The following is an 18,033-nucleotide window of genomic DNA, read 5'->3' on the forward strand; positions in this document are numbered from 1 at the left end:
CACATCCATCTGTCCGTCTGCCTTCCCTCGCCTCTGCGTAACGTTATCAGCCGCTGGGCGATTTCAACCCCATTTGACAGGGGGATGGAAGTCTTCGAGGTATTCATGTCCTACGAGCACTGGGGGGAAACCTAGAAACAAGCAGTTTTCATGGCTTCCTGGTGTCTTTCAAAACTCCTCTTCCTGTCTTTAATAAAGGAAGTATTTAGTATTTAGCCTTTAGCATTTAGCCTGGGAAAGCACATGACCTCAATATATCTTAGAGTTACCCCAAAACCGGAAAGGAAATAATCCTCAATTTATTGCGCCCATGCGCTAAGAGTTGTTTCTACACCAATCTCCCGAGCTTTCGAACCATGCGAATTTATTTTTTTTCCACGTGGAATTAAAAAATTGCTCCATGTTCACCTCTTCCCTCCCACATCTGTGTATTACTAAGGTGAAAAAATTAAAAGGGTTTTCCCATAGGGAAACTGAGGCACGGAGGGGCCGCAGCAGCACCCAGTGCACTCCATCCTGCAGGTCTTCTCCATCTGTTTAGCCTTTTCCGGTACCAAAACCAGGGAAAATTTTAACAAATCCTCTCTGTTTTCTCTCCGTCAGGGTTTCAGTTGGGAGAAAGTTGACTTTCTTACTAGCAGCTGGTGTGGGGCTATGTTTTGGGGTTGGGATGGGAACGGTGTGATGGCGCACTGGTGTTTTGTGTTGTTTCTAAGCTCTCAAGGACCTTTCTGCTCCTCACACTGCCCCACCAGCGAGTAGGCGAGAAGTTGGGAGGGGACACGGCCAGGACAGCCGACCCCAACTGACCACAGGGATATTCCATGTCATGGGACGTCGTGCTCAGTATATGAAGCTGGGGAAGAAGAAGGAAGGGGAGGACTTTGGGAGCGATGGCGTTTGTCTTCCCAAGTCACTGTTACGCGTGATGGAGCCCTGCTTTCCTGGAGACGGCTGATCACCTGAAGGGAATGGGAACACCTCGGGAAGCAGGGGATGAATTCCTCATTTGGCTTTCCTTGCGTGCGCAGCTTTTGCTTTACTGGTTAAACTGTCTTTATCTCAACCCGTGAGTTTTCCCGCAATTTTCCGACTCTTTCCCAACCAAATGGGGGGTGGTGGGTGGGAAGGGAGGGCGAGCGGCTTTGTGGCCCTGGTTGCCAACTGGGGTTAAACCACGACACCCTCCTTGGCGGACTGAAGTGACAGCAGAAGCCGCAGTCCCGCTTTATTTTGGATGAAAGAGCATTAAAAAAGTAAGGATTTTCTTCCCGACATAGAAAATATGCAGTCGATGTGTATGAAGGGGGCGGGGGGGGGGGCACGCTGCCACTGTCAGACACGCACCAACCCCGCGGCGGGATGCGCGGGCCGCTTTTAAATGTATATTTATATAAATACATATATAAATGTGTATAGATGGATCTGTACGGGAGAAGCCCGCCCTCGCGCGCACACCGCGGCCCAGGTCACGAGCCGCGAGGCGGGGCAACACAGGGAGCGTGGTGTCCGTGTGGGGGCGTGGCCATGCCTCTGGCCACGCCCCCCCGCAGTTCCAGCGCTGCAGTTCCCCCCGTGGTCCCGCCCACTCTCCCTCGAGGCCACGCCCCCTCCCGCCGCTGCCCTCCTCGGTTACCCGTCGTGCCGCGCGCGGGGCTGGCACTGACGTGGCCGCCGAGCGCCGCCATCTTGTGTTGCCTGGGCGGAGAGCGGGCGAGAGGCGCAAGGAGGGGGAGGCCGGCTCCGAGCGGGACAGCCCGAGGACAGCCGTATCCACTGCCCGGGGGGCAGCCAAGCTGATCGCCGGTGGGTTCGCCGACACCTTCCTCTTCCCTTCCCTTCGCTTCAGTCCGCCGCCCCGCTTTCCATCCCCCCCCCTCCGCCGCCCACACCCTGCGGGCGGCGGCCCGCGGGGCGGCTGTGAGGCGCCGCGGCCTTGTCGCTGAGGGGAGGAGGGGGCGGCGGGTCGTGGCGGGGGCTTTTTTCCGTCCTTCTTTCTTTCCCTCCCCACCACCGCTGTCGCCTTCCTCAGCGGGCGGGAGGAAGCTGCAGCCAGGCCGCAGCGCCGGGCCTTGGGGAACGGCGGGCCTGGCTGGAGCGCTGCCCCATCCACCTCCCCCCCGACACACACACCTACTCAGGCCTTTGGGGCTGGGTGGCCGGGCCGGGGTGGGTGCCAGCCCTTTCTCTTCTCTGCTGGGGAGGCGTGGGCAGGGGCGAGGGGAGGAGGTGGGGGGGGAACCGCTATAACTCCCCAGCAGCTGCACAAGGCCCCGGCGCCGCTCCCCCTGCCGGAGGAATTAAGAGGGGATGCGGCGGGATGGCCTTCTCCTCCCTTCCCCAAACTCGCTCATTCCGGCCTCTGCCCCGCCCGGGAGCGCGTCCGAAGAGAGAAGTATTTCCTCCTTTTCCTCTCCCGCCCCCCGAAAACCCTTATCGTAGCAGACCTCGGAGATCTGGTAGCTCGGTAGGGGAAATGAGGCTCGGATGAAACTCGTAGGAGAGAGGTTATTTTCCTGTAAGCTCTTGGCTGCTGAGTTGGGCTTTCGGCTGGGCCGAGGGGGTGATGATAAGAAGTTGAGCTTTAGCCTGGAGCAGACTGTTTTTACCCTCAGTGGCTCGGGTTTAGTGGTCTAGGAGATTACTTTTCCTTGGCATAGCAGCTCCCGGTGGGAGGATATTATATTCTGTCTGAAAATACTATATCCTGTCTCTGTCAGTAGTTAACATGATACTTTGGGCTGATAACCTCTGTCTGATAAAGTGATAGGTCAGCTATGTGAACGTTTTCATGGAGGAGAGTGCAACTAAAACTCTGCTGGGTCGTAAAACTGCCTAAATGTTGTGTTTGACATTGACCTTGTTGCTTTGCTGCTTGGCTCTTGCTAAACCAAATTCCACAGGTTGATTAGAGTCGTATCCAGAGGTCTTGCTTTGAAATGTAACTTTGTCAATAACTAAAATGCGAACTATTTATATAATACTTTGAACTTTGTTTTGCAAGCGGCAAGACTTACAACATCCGTTTGCAGGATATTCTATTAACCTTATTTTTCAGGCAAAGAAATCGAGTCAAAGTAAATTGTCCAAGGTCATTTGGCAATATCGTTATTACTATTTTTGCTACTGATTTGGAGCACTTATGTAGGAGAAAGGAACTGTAGCTGAACTATTGGGTTACTTCTTAGCTTTTATTCCTGGGTTTTACAATCAAATGGTCAGTATAAGTACTCACAATCTTACAGATGTAGAAGAGAATTCTCTGAAAGGAAAGTTTATGAGGCTGGTATGATGCCTCTGACTTCCTCTGTTAAAAACACATCTGCAGTGCTTGAGAACCCTGTTGGACTGCTTTCTCTGTTGTAATAATTACATTGGGTGAAAGGGTGAGGAAACTCGCCTCACTTGAACCTCTTAAACTCAATTGCTTTGCCAAGTTTATTGACGCTTCTACTGTGGTGGAGCATCAGGAGTAAAAATGGCTTAAGCAGATGTCACCTCCACTCGGAATAGCCTTTGCTGCTATAGTCTGTGGTATACATAATAGTTGCTGGATGGTGTTAAAAGGCAGACACCAGAACATAAATCAGTCCCCCATGGTCTAAGGCATTTGCTGAATTTTTCAGATTGCCTAGTTGTGAAATACAGTTGGAATCTGAAAAGGGACTGGGCAGGAGTGGTGTGTTTTTGCTCAGTGCGCTTAGTTCCCCGTCTGTGTTAGTCATGCTGACCAAGTTGGGGGCAGGACTAGTCACAGCTTTTCAAGGCAAACAAAGTGTGTGTGGGAGTAGGGGGCTGGATTCCAGTCTTTATAATTCACCAAATTGTGTTGTGCTTCAGTTACACCTGTTTGAAAGCCTGCTTTAAGCAGTAGAATTCATACGTCTTGCCGAGGTACAATTATCAGATAAGCTATTGATTACATAAATTGGTGAAAGGACAAAAAGTTCACAACGCAAGACTCCATCTGAATTTGCAGTGGTGAAGTTTAAAGAACCACTTTTCTTTAAAAATAAAGGATCGCTTTAGAAATAGAAGCTCCTGAGATCTGTTAATATGGTGAACATAAATTAACTTTTTCTGGAAAGGAATAGTTTTGATACCTTTTTTAGAAATCTCTTGAAAGTTTTGCTACTGAAATGCTACAGAGTTTGTATTAGAGCTAGCACAGTCCTCGGCCATTATTCCCTTTCTTTAACTGATGAGTAAAGTAGTTTATAATCAGCTTCGTACTACAGCAGCTGTTTTTCTGTATTATTCAGCATTTTTTTCTTTCTGCTCGTGAGTATCCAATTTTATTTCTTGTTTCTAACACATGCAAACATTGAAGGGCTGTGGTGCTACTTCTGCTGATACTTCAATTCTAATAAAAAATCTCATGTCTAATATAGCTCTTATTCATACACTGATCTTGTACCTAACAGCTAGCTGCGTAGGCTCTGCTTTGACATTTTCCCCAAACCAAAAGCCAATTTCATTACCGAAGCTCTCATGTGAGTTCTTGCCATTTGTAATATGAGTGTAAATGTTGACTTACTGCCCGGTTACTGGGAATGAATAACAGGATATTTGGCTTAAAAGTTAAGATTTTGAACTTGTGGATAGTTCAGGCTCAAAAAACTGTGCACTGCTTATCTGAAAAGAAATGCTTTGTAATAACCAGTTCTCAATGGCAGCGTACCCACTGTTTAACAGGTGAATATGAAGTCGCATATTCACTTGGGGTGTCACAGCTACATTGTTGGCACCGTTTTATTTCCTGAGCAGCTACAGGTGGGCCTCAGGGAAGTCATGTATGTGTTTTGTCTAAAAGCATGAACAGCAACTCTTTCTGTACTTCCCGCCTGTCAAACTATCCTTTAAATAAAATATTTCTCAGACCAGATGTGTTTTTTCCTATCTGTTGTTTTGCATGCTGTTGAGTTATGCGTGGTGTCTATAACTGTTTAGAATAGTTAGAGATTTTGCTGTGAAACAGAAGTAGCTTGCTGCTCCTGCTTGAAGGTGAGACTAAGACAATAACTGTATTTGGGTTTTGAGTATTAAGTCAAACAACCCACTCTCTTTGCTTAATACTGACTCTTTTATTCTGACTGATATTTTAGGAGTGAGTTCTTGTGTCTGAGAAGAAGTAGGCATGACCCCAAAGGAAATTTTCCCTCTCTTGCCCTTGTTTTGATCTTGTAAGTGGAAATACTTTCTGTTTTCCTGCCACTCTGAGCCCAGCGCTCTCAAGAGAACGTTACAGCATGTGGAAGATGTGCTGTCTGGGTAATGCGTATAGACGGCAAGATGTTCAACCTACTTAGGTTAAATGAAGGTGCTACATAAGGAGCAGCTCCGAGTTGGATCTTCTTTCACCTAACTTCTATCTTGAGGTTGACTTGTCCTCCATCTGCCTTGAACATGCCATGTGCATCTGGGCCCTTTTTATTTGGTCACTGCCAGCCTTTGGTGGCCAAATCCATCTATCCCTCTTTAGATGGGAGTACAATTACATACCTTTTAACTTGTATTTCACATAACGCTTCAATGCCAGTACTTTTCCTCTAACGTCTCTGATAATATGATAATTTAGGACACCTTTTGCATCTCGTGCCTGGCAGAATTGCATCCATTGTGAAGTGGGGAAAACTGTTGCAGTGGTTAGTTTTGATCTCCACAGTTAACACTCCCCTGTGAAGGAGTTGGGACTTGGTAGTACTGAAAAGCTCTGAAAAGAAGTTCTTGAGGTGGCCTTTATTAATGGTGATTTTTAAGTCCAAGATAATCCCCTGCTGATAAAAGAGCCTAGCCTACTTGTTAGCTACTCCTACATTTTGCATCTATTCCATACCTAGTGATGTTAGTATGGTCTGAAGTCTCAGGTAATTCAAATCAAAATTATTTAAGCTAAATTCCACTGTTAAGGCCCTGAAGTTAAAGGGCTTGAGTTGATACATAGTCATCTTTCACTCAGGTTATCAGATATGAAAGGCCAGTAAACAATTTCTAAAAATAGTTGAATATAACTGTACTTGAATAGTCATGTATTGGGCCACTCTGGCTATATATAAAGAAGTGTTTTCATCAAGAGCGTTTTTCACAACTTGCTGTAACAGAACACTTTAAAGAAATTACTTCAAGTTCAAAAGAATGCAGCTGTACTTAACTGACTGTGTCTGCTGAGTGGTGGTGTGAAATGCTGAGGCCCAAGATTAATCCTAAATTTTAGCAGTGTTCTATTCTCGTTGGATCACTTCTCACATTCTCTTCTAAATCACACTTTATACTGTAAAGAACAAGCTGCCATCTTAGATTTGCACTTTAAATTATTTGCCAGTTGTTCTTGCAGGTAACAGCTGTTGAACTTGATTTTTTTTTTTTTAGGAAAAAAAAAGCTTTCTCACCTCTTGTTTACACATGGGTTTGATCTTTTGTACGAATGTTTTCTTTCTCTTGACATTTTAAAACCTTCTAGAATGCTGTAAAGTTGAAACATGATACAAGCCAACTTGTGATAACTGACTGGATTTCAAATCAATATTCTATTAAATAACAAATTGATCAATTTTTGTTCTCCCGTGACTGATAAAACTAGTGTGTTAATACGAGGTTAGGAATTATGGGTTTTTCTAATTGTATTAGAGGTGGAGTTAATGTTTAGGCCAGTGTCAAATAGACTTTCCTTTAAATGGAGATGTACTTTTGGTAGTAAATTGTAAGTGCACCAGTTTTACTTGCTGTAGGTGTCTAAGCAAATAGAACAAGGTGCAGAAAGCTACTAGGAAAAAGCTTTTTGGTAAATCTGCAACTGTTAGGGGTTTCAGCTTGTGCTTTAGCATTAATATTTTGCCTGATAATCACTGCGTAATGCAGTTACTCATTGGTAGTGGCACCATGTTGTCTCTCCTTGAAACGGGCATTTAAAACAAGATATGAAAGTCCTAGGGAGATGTAATCGTTCCCAGAGACAACAAATCCCTTCTGTACCTTTGTATCTCAGTGTGCTGTGCAGAGAAGGGACAGAATTAAGCTTTTCTTGACTGATCTTCATTGCTGCTGGTATTTTTCAGCTATAGAGAACAGATTGCCAAAATGATTGTGCCCAGAAAGTTTGGTTATGCCACTTGAAAAGTTTTGGGCATTATTTTTTTCACTGTGGGAGCCTTAATGTGGTAAGTGCTGATAAGTAGAAGTGAAATAAATGTATTTCTATACTGTAGGCATAATTTGACTAAATATTGTGTATGGTATCCTCTGTCTTGGCCTCTGGTTTTTGTCTGCTATGGTGTGTTTAAAGGAATGGTATAAACCTGAATGAAACTGTGGCATTTGCCACAACTCCTGGCTCAGTGAAGTTTAATCTCTATATGGTCAAAAAGAACTTTTCCAGAGGTGCAAAACTAAGGTTATGCAGAGAGTTCAAGATGTAGCTATGTTTTCTATACTGCATACCCTTCTGGTCATACTGGTGTAGGATGGCTTGTTAGCTCACAGCTCATCTGAGAAGTTTGGAGGTCACGAATCGTATTTGACTTCTCAAGATAAGCAGCCTGAATGAAATGGCATTAAAATGCATTAACGTACAGTTAAATATAAAATGCTGCAGAAGATTAAGTGTTGAATGATCTTTGGCCTTGAGATACTCCTCAGAGCTTTTATTCTAACCACCTACAATTAATAAAGGCAAATTCTAGTTCTTACTCATGGGCCGTATTGCTTTAACAGACAGCAGGCTGCCAGCAACTGCAGACACTCATTCATTTTTAACTCATTACACTGAGCCTTTCTGAAAAAAAGGCTGCCTGTTCTCCTAATTGCTTATCTAAATGTATCACTTACTAGAAAACAGGCTGCTGAAAATACCTTGTTTCCTGAAACAAAACTGCAGTCTTATGCAGTGAATGTCTTTCTCGATGTTTACCCGTGGTGCATTATATCTTACCTGAACCAGCCCAACAGGTTTTTAGTGCTGTGAGGATCTTGAGGTGGAGGAGACTATGTTAAGGTGTGGGCTTCGATGAGCAGGGAGAAACAAGAGTCATACAGAGAGTTCAGTTTGGGGCTGATCAGGGTTTGGTGAGAGGTGGTGAGCTTCCATTTCTGGAAGCTGAAGCACCCTATGCTCTGCAAAAATAGTCTGTGCCATTTATTCAAATTGTTCCCTTTCATACACAAATCCTCCTACTTAGCTGATAGATACCTCTTTTGAAGATATGCTGAAGTACTACAAACAGCTCGCAAGCCTAGTCTTTTATGTTTTATTGAACTTGTGCTTGTAAAATGATCAGTGTAGCGATTACTGACAACATTTGGGTTGAGGAAAAGAGAAAGTTAAGCTTCAGTAGAGAATATAGGCAGTATATTGGCAAGTCTTGATATAGGTTGCAAATGTTGAACATGCCTTGGTTAACCTAAAAGGGTCTTAAATTTCCTTGTATTTTCAGACTGTCTGTTAGTTCTCGTGGTCCAACTAGCGGACTGAAATGAGAATTAAAGTAAGCAGATTCCGCTCTGAAGTACACTGGAAGTAATCGCGTGATCTCTCAGCTGAGTTGCATTAATGGGTGGCAGCGAAGTCCTGGGAAGCAGCTCTAAACTGTCCCAGCAGTTTCCGCTGTGGTAGCGTCTGCGCTGTTGGTCAGCAGGAATGGTCACAAAGCCACCACAAAACCTGGTGGCTGGTCACAGTTGTGATGATGATGACTGGGTTGAGGATTTCATTGATACAGAGGAAGGAACTCAAGGTGCTTTTGCTTAGATAATAGTCATGAAATACTGTTAGGGACAGTGTAGGGAGAGGAGTGTAGTGTACAAAACCGTGGGAGTAAGATTTCCTTTTCTGTGGCAATAGATGAACACGTGATTCTAGCTGCTGGTTGGAGGATGGTGCCCCCGATGGGGAAGGCAAAGGCCCTCTCTCTTCCTCCAGCAGCATCCAACAGGTCACTGGTAGGACCCACAATGGTTTGTGGGAGTTCTGCAGATGAGTTTCTCCTGGTGTTTTTCTTTTAGACAGCAATGATACTGCTACTTTCTAGTCAACATCTAAACGCACTTCTATTCCAGGTGTGGATTGTAAACTACTGTTAACTGCCTGTAAAAATAAATCAGACTTTCTGCAGTGTCACCTACCCTGAAGTATCAAATCAGTTACAGAAGCGGTTTTGATGGTAGGAATGTGGAAGAGAACAAGAAGAAAATGGAAGCAAAGCATTTAAATGTGTCTTAACTTCTTATTCTTCACAAAAAGTAAAACTAGGGAGAATGGATGGTACAAAAGCAGCTTCGGTGGTGGAGGGCAGATTGACCTGGAAATAGCTGCCAGGAGAACAAGAATCTAACGGGATTTGCTACTGTTAGTGCCAGGTGTAAGCAACTTGTTCAGCAGACTGTGACTTCTCCAGGGTGTGGAAAGATGTTGTGGATGTAAATGCTAAGATTTTGCTGTGTTACCTGATTACTGCTGTTGACCCAAGCATTTAAGAACCTATTACACTTTTAAACATAAAGAAACACATTCTTTTGGAGGGCTTGTAAGGTTCTCTTGCTACAGAGGTTCTTACACTCGTTTTGGAGGGTTACAAGAGCTCTGGTAAAAGATTACAGTTCAATTCTGACTGTTGCATTTCAGTTGAAGCAGAAGATAGAGGAAGGGTGAGCAGCTGGACAAAGGAAAGCTTTACAGCCTCCCTCCCCTCCAGCCCAGTAAGGGCTGCTGTTGTGGGCTGGGGAGTGAGGTTTCCTGCTGTGTGAGTGATTTGGATAAACAGGGACTCTAGCAAAACTGTTTCTCTGCTTCCTAATTAACTTTCCTGTTTATACAGCTTTCGTGTATTCCAGTGGGAGTTGAATATTCTTGGTTGTGCTTCAGAAATATGAAGGAAATGGTGGAATATTAGACCTTTTAAACCTTCTGTTTGGTTTTAATCCCCGAGCTGCCCTGTCTGGTTTACAGTTTTAAAGTTTCAATCGCGTTGAGCTTCAGCCATATAAAATAAATGAATTTTTGACTCATGTTACTTGAGTGAGTTGAAGTGGTGATTGATGTCATTTCGGGAACTCTGGAGTGGACTCTGAACTTCACGGTGGAGCTGCTTGTGCCAAGACATGTGACCTAGTTAATGTTACAGTGCTTAACTTTTGGGTTAAAAATTGTATCCAGCAAAGCTTCCTGAGGAGGGCAGAACTGCTTAGACCTGTCCCAGGGCTGAGCGAGGAAGCCAGGCTTCATACATCCCTAGCAAACAGAGCAGAACAAGATTCTTGTTCTGTGGTGTGTTTTTCAGTTCAAAGCTTGTTTTAATGGTCTTAAATATTCTGTAAAGTCTATTTCCAGTGAGAATTTTGCTTCAAGCACACAGCTTCATCATGAAATGCAGAGTATCTTCAAGAGATGATTCATACTTCATATTGCGCTTTAAATTGTGTGACTTGGTTTACAGGAAACCGGTCCTTTGAATGTTACACCTCTTGGCTGTGAGTGCTTCTACTGTCTTAAGCTTGTATTTTCAGCTGGGCTCAGTCTCTTTCTTTTCAAACTGACATCTGAGAGCTCCTAGACAAAGCAGCAGTAGAGGTGTGGACCGGCACTATCGCCACGTAACATCCTCATCTGCACCCCACTGTAAAGCTTTCAGGCTGATTTTTTCTTGCCTTACGTGAGCAGAATAATGGTTCTTTTGGTGATTTCAAACTTGCTGTGAGCTGTGTAGTAGTAAGTACGGGAAGGGGGGGAAATTTGTGGAAGAAGTGGACAAGTTGTGGTGGGGTGGATCCCATCCCAAGGGCACAGGGAAGCGTCTCTGAGGGCTGGAGCAGAGAAGCAGTTTCTCCAGTTCCTAAACAGGAAGCTTCTGACGATGTTTTTAATCAATTCTGAGCGTCCAAGGAGAAGTGTTCGCAGGGGAGGAGGAAGCATTTGTTTCTAAACCTGTCTGTTTTAATGTGGCTATTAATTTTCAATAGTTAAGTTTCAGTAAATGTGAATTTGCTTCCTAGGGAAGGCTTCCCCCCTGATGTTAATGAAAGTAATACTGCTTTGTATTTACACTGTGCTCGCAGGCCATTTCCTCGGGGTTTGAGAGGAAGGAAACTGTTTTGAGTAAGGGAGAATCCAAGCTGTATTCTGAATTTCCTTCGCACAAGAAGGAAGGTACACTAAGCAGCAAGAGATGAGCACACGTTTAAAATGTTTTTTAACTGCAGGTCAATTAGAAAAAGTGTATTTTATGGTGACACTTTAGGCCGCAGATAAGTTATCCCATAACAATGGAGGACAAAGTACGTGAAGTGGTTAGTTGCGTTGAAAGCAAACCATCAATTTTGCAAACAAAAGTTTGAGAATGGTGTTTAATACTAAAATCTCTGAAAGAACGTTTGAAAGATCTAAAGCACTCGGAGCCATGTCTTTTTATATGGAGTAAGTTTTGGCGTATCTGTTCATCTTTGTATGGCTTCAGTATGGGGAAAAATAATGTATGGTGGTGGTTTCAGGGTGTCTAAAGAATTCATATTATTTGATACTTTTTTTTTGGTGGTTGATTATGCCCTGGTCAGAACCCAGCCATTGGTAACTCATGAGTGATACTGTGATCTTTTTCCTCTAGACTTCACTGGACAGTGAGAACATATCTCAAGCATGGGAAATATTTTTGCTAACCTCTTCAAAGGCCTTTTTGGCAAAAAAGAAATGCGTATTCTAATGGTTGGTCTGGATGCTGCGGGAAAGACTACTATTTTGTACAAACTTAAACTTGGTGAAATAGTAACTACTATTCCTACTATAGGTAAGATTTTTACATTTGTATAACTGCTTGCTTTGAGATTTGAGTCTTATTGTTTGCAGTAGGATCTTATCTCAGCTGCCACTCTGTTAATTTAAGTGACTTAGTGCTGTGCCCTGACTTGACTGTTAGAACAAACACTTGCTAAAACCACGGTATAAAGATGGCACAGCTGATCTTTCCGGCATGGGAGGAGATTATATTACTCTGTTTTTTCACTCCATTCCATCTCTTCAGTCATTTGTGGAAAAACCCTTCACAGGCCACAGAATGGCAGCCTGCCCTGCTAAGCCTGCTGTGGCATCAGTGAGATTAGACTGAGAAACCGAGGGTGACTCCATTTTTTTTGAGAACTGTGTGATCAGACACATCCTTTATTTGCAGTCCTTAAAGCCTGGGGTTTTTTTTTTGATGTAACATAGTTTGTTCTGCATTTTCTAGCTGCTCAGGTGGCAATTACAGCTGTGCCTTAGTTTGGGGCGGGGGTGGGAGCAGGAGTTTGAGAGAACCCATGTTTGTCTAAGGGCTTCAATGTAAGATTCTCCTTATTTAAAGTAGATGTAAATTTTAAGGTAATGTTTCTAGTAATGACAGTCTGAGTGTGACTTGGTAAATAAAGTAGGTCTAGGGACAAGTATGTTTAACTGAGATTTTTGTCAACAATTTCTATTTTAGGTTTCAATGTGGAAACAGTAGAATACAAGAACATTAGCTTCACAGTCTGGGATGTAGGCGGCCAGGATAAGATCAGACCACTCTGGCGCCATTATTTCCAGAACACACAAGGTGAGTCTAAACGCTTAAATTGCAGGATTCCAGAATCTAAAAAGTTTTGGGTTTTTTTTTAATACCCTTACTATGATAATCTTGCGGGGCAGGGGGGAATATTTATTATTATAAAAGGGTGTGTTTGTGTGTGGCTCTGCTGTTAAACTAGTGCAGTTTCAAAGAGGGATGGGAGGAAATCTAGAAACCAGTCTTCCTTGTCCATCTGACTCAGGGCGAGTCCAGAATTTTGCTATTCTTCTGTAAGCATCACAACTCTCTGCCTCACTTCAAAGCGTAGTCTTTACTACAAGCTCTAACAGCCCCATGGATTGAGAGTTTGTCACTTCTTCCACTGCTGCGCCTTTATAGTGTGCATGGCTTTGAGTCCTGTCACAGGATTTCAAGAGTTGCTACTCACTGGAAAATATTGAGTGGCTATGTAGACGAAGCGCACAGGTTCCAAAAACACAAATACAAACTAACATCAGCTTTCAGCAAAAACAGGCTTTCTCTCAGACATGAGATTACAATAATAAGAAAACTGTATTTTTCTGATATATACTGAATTGTTTTGCATTATTTTTTTTCTTCAAAGCTTAGTTCTGATGTCCAGAACTAGGTATCATTTGGAAATAACTTCTGGTGTACGCTTATTCTGATTGTTTGCTTATTTCTAGGTCTGATTTTTGTGGTTGACAGTAATGACAGAGAACGAGTGAACGAGGCCAGAGAAGAGCTTATGAGAATGTTGGCAGAAGATGAGCTTAGAGATGCTGTTTTATTAGTGTTTGCTAACAAACAGGTATGCCCAAGAAAAGTGTCTTTCTGTAAGAATTCTTGAAAACGTACAACTTGTGAGTGCTAGGTCTTGAACTTGATGTTCATGTTTTCAATGTAATAATCGATAAGCTCTCAGTAAATGTCCATTCACTTTTGTTGAAGACAGCAACCTCATAGATTGAATTACCCTGTTCTCATCTGAAAGGAGCATCCTGCTGAACAGTCTCGGTACTAGAAATGCTTGCATTTTCAATTTTAAGGAAGAAATCTACCAGTTTAATTTTTGCGGTTGGCGCGGCTTAAGTACAGCCCCTGCCCAAGCTTCCTCCAAACAGACAGAAAGGCCGGAATGCCAGAACCTCCCTGAATTCTTCAGTTAGGGTGTTTGAGGGTGCTGCTGGTGTTGGTGGAAGCACTGGCCTGACTTTTAACATACTTGTGTTGACCTGTGGGCTGTATTGTTCCAGGACACAAAGCTAGCTGAGACTTCGGCCTTCTATTGCTTGTAAAGGCCTTGGTAGCTTAAACCCAAATGTCAAGGGTCTTAAATATGACTAGTAAATTTATAGAAGAAATAGCATCCTGCCTCATCACTCCACAGGCTCAGCTGTAAAGGGCAAAGAAGCCCTAAGTCTTGCCTAGGACCAGGAAAGGTGGCCTATAAACAGAAGCAGTACTAAGGCGAGTGCTACTTCATGATAAAAGTTGATTTTAAATCTTAACTGCAGTTGCAGAAAACATTTCCCAAGTGGAAAGTGAATGAAATGGACTTTGAATTGTAAGTGATCTTGGGTCAACACTGAGGGGCTTGCTGACTTGATCCAAACATCAGCTGTCTCGTTTCTGTTTCCTGAAGAGAAGTACTTCTGAAGAGAAATATTCCACAATACTGCTGAACCTTTGAGACTTTTTGTCAGTATAGGGGAAATAATGTGAAAATAGAAGTAGTCCACTAAGTTTTTCTGAAAGAGAAGCTGTTAGAGCTCTTAACTTTCTTTTAATGGCTTTAAAGTTGATGATCAAAGACGGCGTAGGGAGGCGGGCATTTTTTCTCAGCGAGTAGGGGAGAAAATGACTCTTCTTCCTTCCCTCAGGACCTGCCGAATGCGATGAATGCAGCAGAAATCACAGACAAACTTGGACTGCATTCTCTTCGTCACAGGAACTGGTATATCCAGGCAACCTGTGCCACTAGTGGAGACGGTCTCTATGAAGGACTGGACTGGTTGTCCAATCAGCTCCGAAACCAGAAATGAAACCATAAACCTTCCTCTTCCCTCTTTTTCCACCCCTCCCTCTTATTTCCTCCTATTCGCCCTTCGCTTTACTCTAATGTGGCAAACTGTGCTACTTTGTGGTATTGAGTGCCGGAAGCTGTTTTCATTTCTTTTGTCACAGTATATATTGCATCATGCTGTAAATGTGGCAAATACAAGCCTGAAAACAGTTAGGTTTCTTATTTAATGTAAATAGTTTTTGTTTCCAATGAGGCAGTTTCTGGTACTCCTATGCAATATTACTCAGCTTTTTTATTGTAAAGAATCAACTCACTGTTTAGTACTTGGAAGGGATTTAAGTGGGTTAACATAAGGGTTGCCAGTGGTCCTTGTGCAGTAGAGCTGAATACTATCTCGGCTGGGTTGTGAGATCTGTGAGATCCACTTTGGTGGTTGGTTTTTAACCTGAATTCTGTATTTTTTTAAATAGTCAAGGAAAAGTAAAAACACTTCAAGATCCAAACATTTGACATAGCTTCCGCTGTTCTAGCTCTGATGTGGTGACTTTTGATTCTTTTGAAACGGTGAAGCGATGATCGACACCCAATTAACTTCACCCGCTTAAAGAACAGATCATAGTTAATAGATCTGTGGCTCTTTCTGTAGCTCATGGTATGTGCTCATATTTGTTCATACTCGTTAAAAGATTTGTCGGACCTGGTTTAGATGAGCTTTCAGCCTCATGCTAAACATCTGACTTTTGGTTCAGGTGAGATTTATCGCTTCCATTGAACTTGAATAATTTCCAGAAGTCAACATTTTTAGCCTGTCGTATTTGTCAAAAGTGTTTTATACTTTTCTTGTGTGTAAACCACTCCAGAAGGCAAACCTTTCCACAGAAAGCACAGCCTGTACTAGTCCTAAGCTCTATAGGCAGAAAGTACTGTACTTAACATAAGAATTGCCATGAAAAACACCAAACATCTATGTATAGTGTCTAGGAAAATTAAAAAAAAAAAAGCATGAGAGTTTGGAGAGTCATTCCACTCTAGAAGTATTCAATCCCATCTTGGAACAATCCCATATCTGTATATGTGTGAAAACCCTTGGCATCCCTCATACTGCAAGGTTCAGATTTGCCATCAGAAAAAAAAAAAAAGACCTCTTTACTTTTCTTTTGTATTTTGATAAACACTGAAGAAGCTGGAGCTGTTAAACTTTAACTCGAGGAACTATCAGAACTGGTTTATTTAGTGTTGTGGAAACCTTTATTGCTTTCAATACACGATTAGTAATCAACTGTTTTGTATACTTGTTTTCAGTTTTCATTTCGACAAACAAGCACTGTAATTAAAGCTATTAGAATAAAAATCTCTTAACTATTTCATGTTTTTTATGCCTTGCTGTTCATTTGATCATCTTGGCAGAATCATAATGAAATACTTGTTGAATAAAAAGTTTCATGAAACTTGCACTGGTATCACGTTGTTTTGTATCCTCTTTGTACAGTACCAGCTGCTTTGATTAATGGGGATCCAACCAGCGTTTTGCCACATCCCAATTTGCATGAAAATTTCAGGATGTTTCCTGTATTTCCCAAATAATGTCTCCTCTCTTCCTTGGGCTCCTGCAGGTGAAGAGATAGGCAGCAGTTCTTGGGTCCTGTTGGCTGGTGATAGTTGGCTTCTGCTGGAGTCCCCTTCATTGCCTCAAGGGCATCTGTTGAGCTTCTTGAGTAGCCCCATCACTTGCCACAACACTGTTCTTCCTGCTGATCCTATTTAATAACAAGCTTTGCGAATTTGCAGTGTTGTTTTGGGGGGAGAAATACGAGGTCTGCTTTCCTAAACATTTTGTTTTGCATTTTTCCATTCTGCAGTCCCCTCTGGATCTGGGACAGAGCTACTCCCAGCTGATCGTCCTGCCTTCCCCAGTCAGCTGCAGCTTCTCATCACTGATGGTCGTGCTCAGGTTGCTGCCAGCTGTTTTCCTGGCCAGAGTTGCAGCAGATTTCCCCCTTACACAGGCTGGAAAAGTAAGAGGAAAGGTCTATTAAGCAGGTTAGAGAGCAACTGCACCGGTGGGGAAACCTGAGGCTTTGGATGCGTGTTGGAAAGGACTGCAGCTGTGCGAGGAGGAGACAGGAATGCTGCTCTCACTGCAGGCTGCGCTGGCGTCTGCTTTCTCAGAGTTGAGCAACCCTTTTGGGTGATCTCCTGATGTCTCTGTTCACCAGATTACGCTTCCCCTCGCTCCCCAGGTTGTGTTTCCTCTCCGAGTCCTTCAAGCAGCACGGCAGCTGCTTAACGTGTGTGCCCAGACCAGCCTTGATCCTGAGCGCGGGTTTATTCTAGGACTGTCCTCTCTTGTGCAGAGGCTCCTCCAGTGAAACGGGTGTCTCCTGCCCTGTCTTCACCTGGGGCGGCTGCGGGTGGAGGTCAGGTTTAGTCAGGTTTCCCAGCAAGAGCTGCCTGACCCTGTGTCTATTCCTTGCGCTTGTCTCGGTCGTGAAGGGTAAATAGTGTTAGGCAACCAATGACAAGGGATTACAAAACTCCTGCAAGTCAGGTTATTCTTTGAAGCTGTTCATCTGGCCTTGAATTTCGAGCTCTGCATCAGGATCTCTGCGTGCCTAATGGGGCAGGACGTCTATTTATTCCTGTTCTGGGAGGGAATTGGACTTGAAGGGCCAGCTCGTCTGCTGGCGTTGCTTTGCGCTGCTGAAGTAAGCGGAGTCCCTCACCCCTCTCTTGTTCCCCCATCTCTAAAAAAAGGTGGATGACTGGCTGTGAGACGGGACCCTGAGCCCGTGGGCAGTGGAGAGGCTCCTCCAAAATGATGGCTTTCCCCCTGAGGCTCCGGCACTCGTAAGCACAGGATTTGCTGCTGGAAGGAGGAAGAGATGGGGGGAATGTGCTGATGTTATCTGAGATCCTGAGCTGTTGCGCAGCTGGGGCAGCGCAGGCTTTGCTCTGTTCTGGCCTCAGCTGGGTTCCTGGGGGGATTTTAGCCGCTGGTCCAGGGGAAAGGGTGAGCACGAAGTGATCGAGGGGAAAGGGTGAGTACGAAATTCCCAGCGAGGCTGGGGAAAGCCGGGAAGAGGGAGGCCTCCAGGGCGAGCTGAACCGCACCAGGGTAGAAGTGCCACAGCCCCTCCGGCATCGGGCTGGGTACATCAACACCCTTAGGCACCGACTGCCATGCTTCGAGCTGTGGGTGCGGATTATCTCTGCCGGGAGCATCCATCCCACCCATCTGGGAGATGAAGGCAGGGGAAACCCACGGAGGGAGCGGGATGCTGGGATTTTGCGTAGGGTTCTGGGTTTTTTCTCTGCTCACTGTGATGTTTCAGCGCTCCCACAGTTCCCTTTTCAGCCTGGTGCCGAGTTCCCGTTAAGCACAAGCCCTGCTCCACCATCCCCACCGCTGCCCTTGCGCTGGGATGCTCCCAGCAGGCACCGGTTGCAGCCTGGACCCCCCCCCCAAAATCCCCAAGAGGG

The 18,033-nt window shown here is 44.2% G+C and overlaps 1 protein-coding gene across 1 annotated transcript; it reads left to right on the forward strand.

Moving 5' to 3' along the window:
* The first annotated feature begins 1,630 nt into the window (after positions 1-1,630).
* On the forward strand, positions 1,631-16,005 carry ARF1 (ARF GTPase 1). Its single transcript, XM_074573895.1, has 5 exons — positions 1,631-1,806; positions 11,592-11,771; positions 12,444-12,554; positions 13,214-13,338; positions 14,411-16,005. The coding sequence occupies exons 2-5, from the start codon at positions 11,624-11,626 to the stop codon at positions 14,570-14,572; spliced, it is 546 nt and encodes a 181-aa protein (XP_074429996.1). The 5' UTR covers positions 1,631-1,806; positions 11,592-11,623; the 3' UTR covers positions 14,573-16,005.
* Positions 16,006-18,033: the final 2,028 nt, after the last annotated feature.

Source organism: Larus michahellis, chromosome 2 (genome assembly GCF_964199755.1).
Source record: "Larus michahellis chromosome 2, bLarMic1.1, whole genome shotgun sequence".
NCBI lineage: Eukaryota > Metazoa > Chordata > Aves > Charadriiformes > Laridae > Larus > Larus michahellis.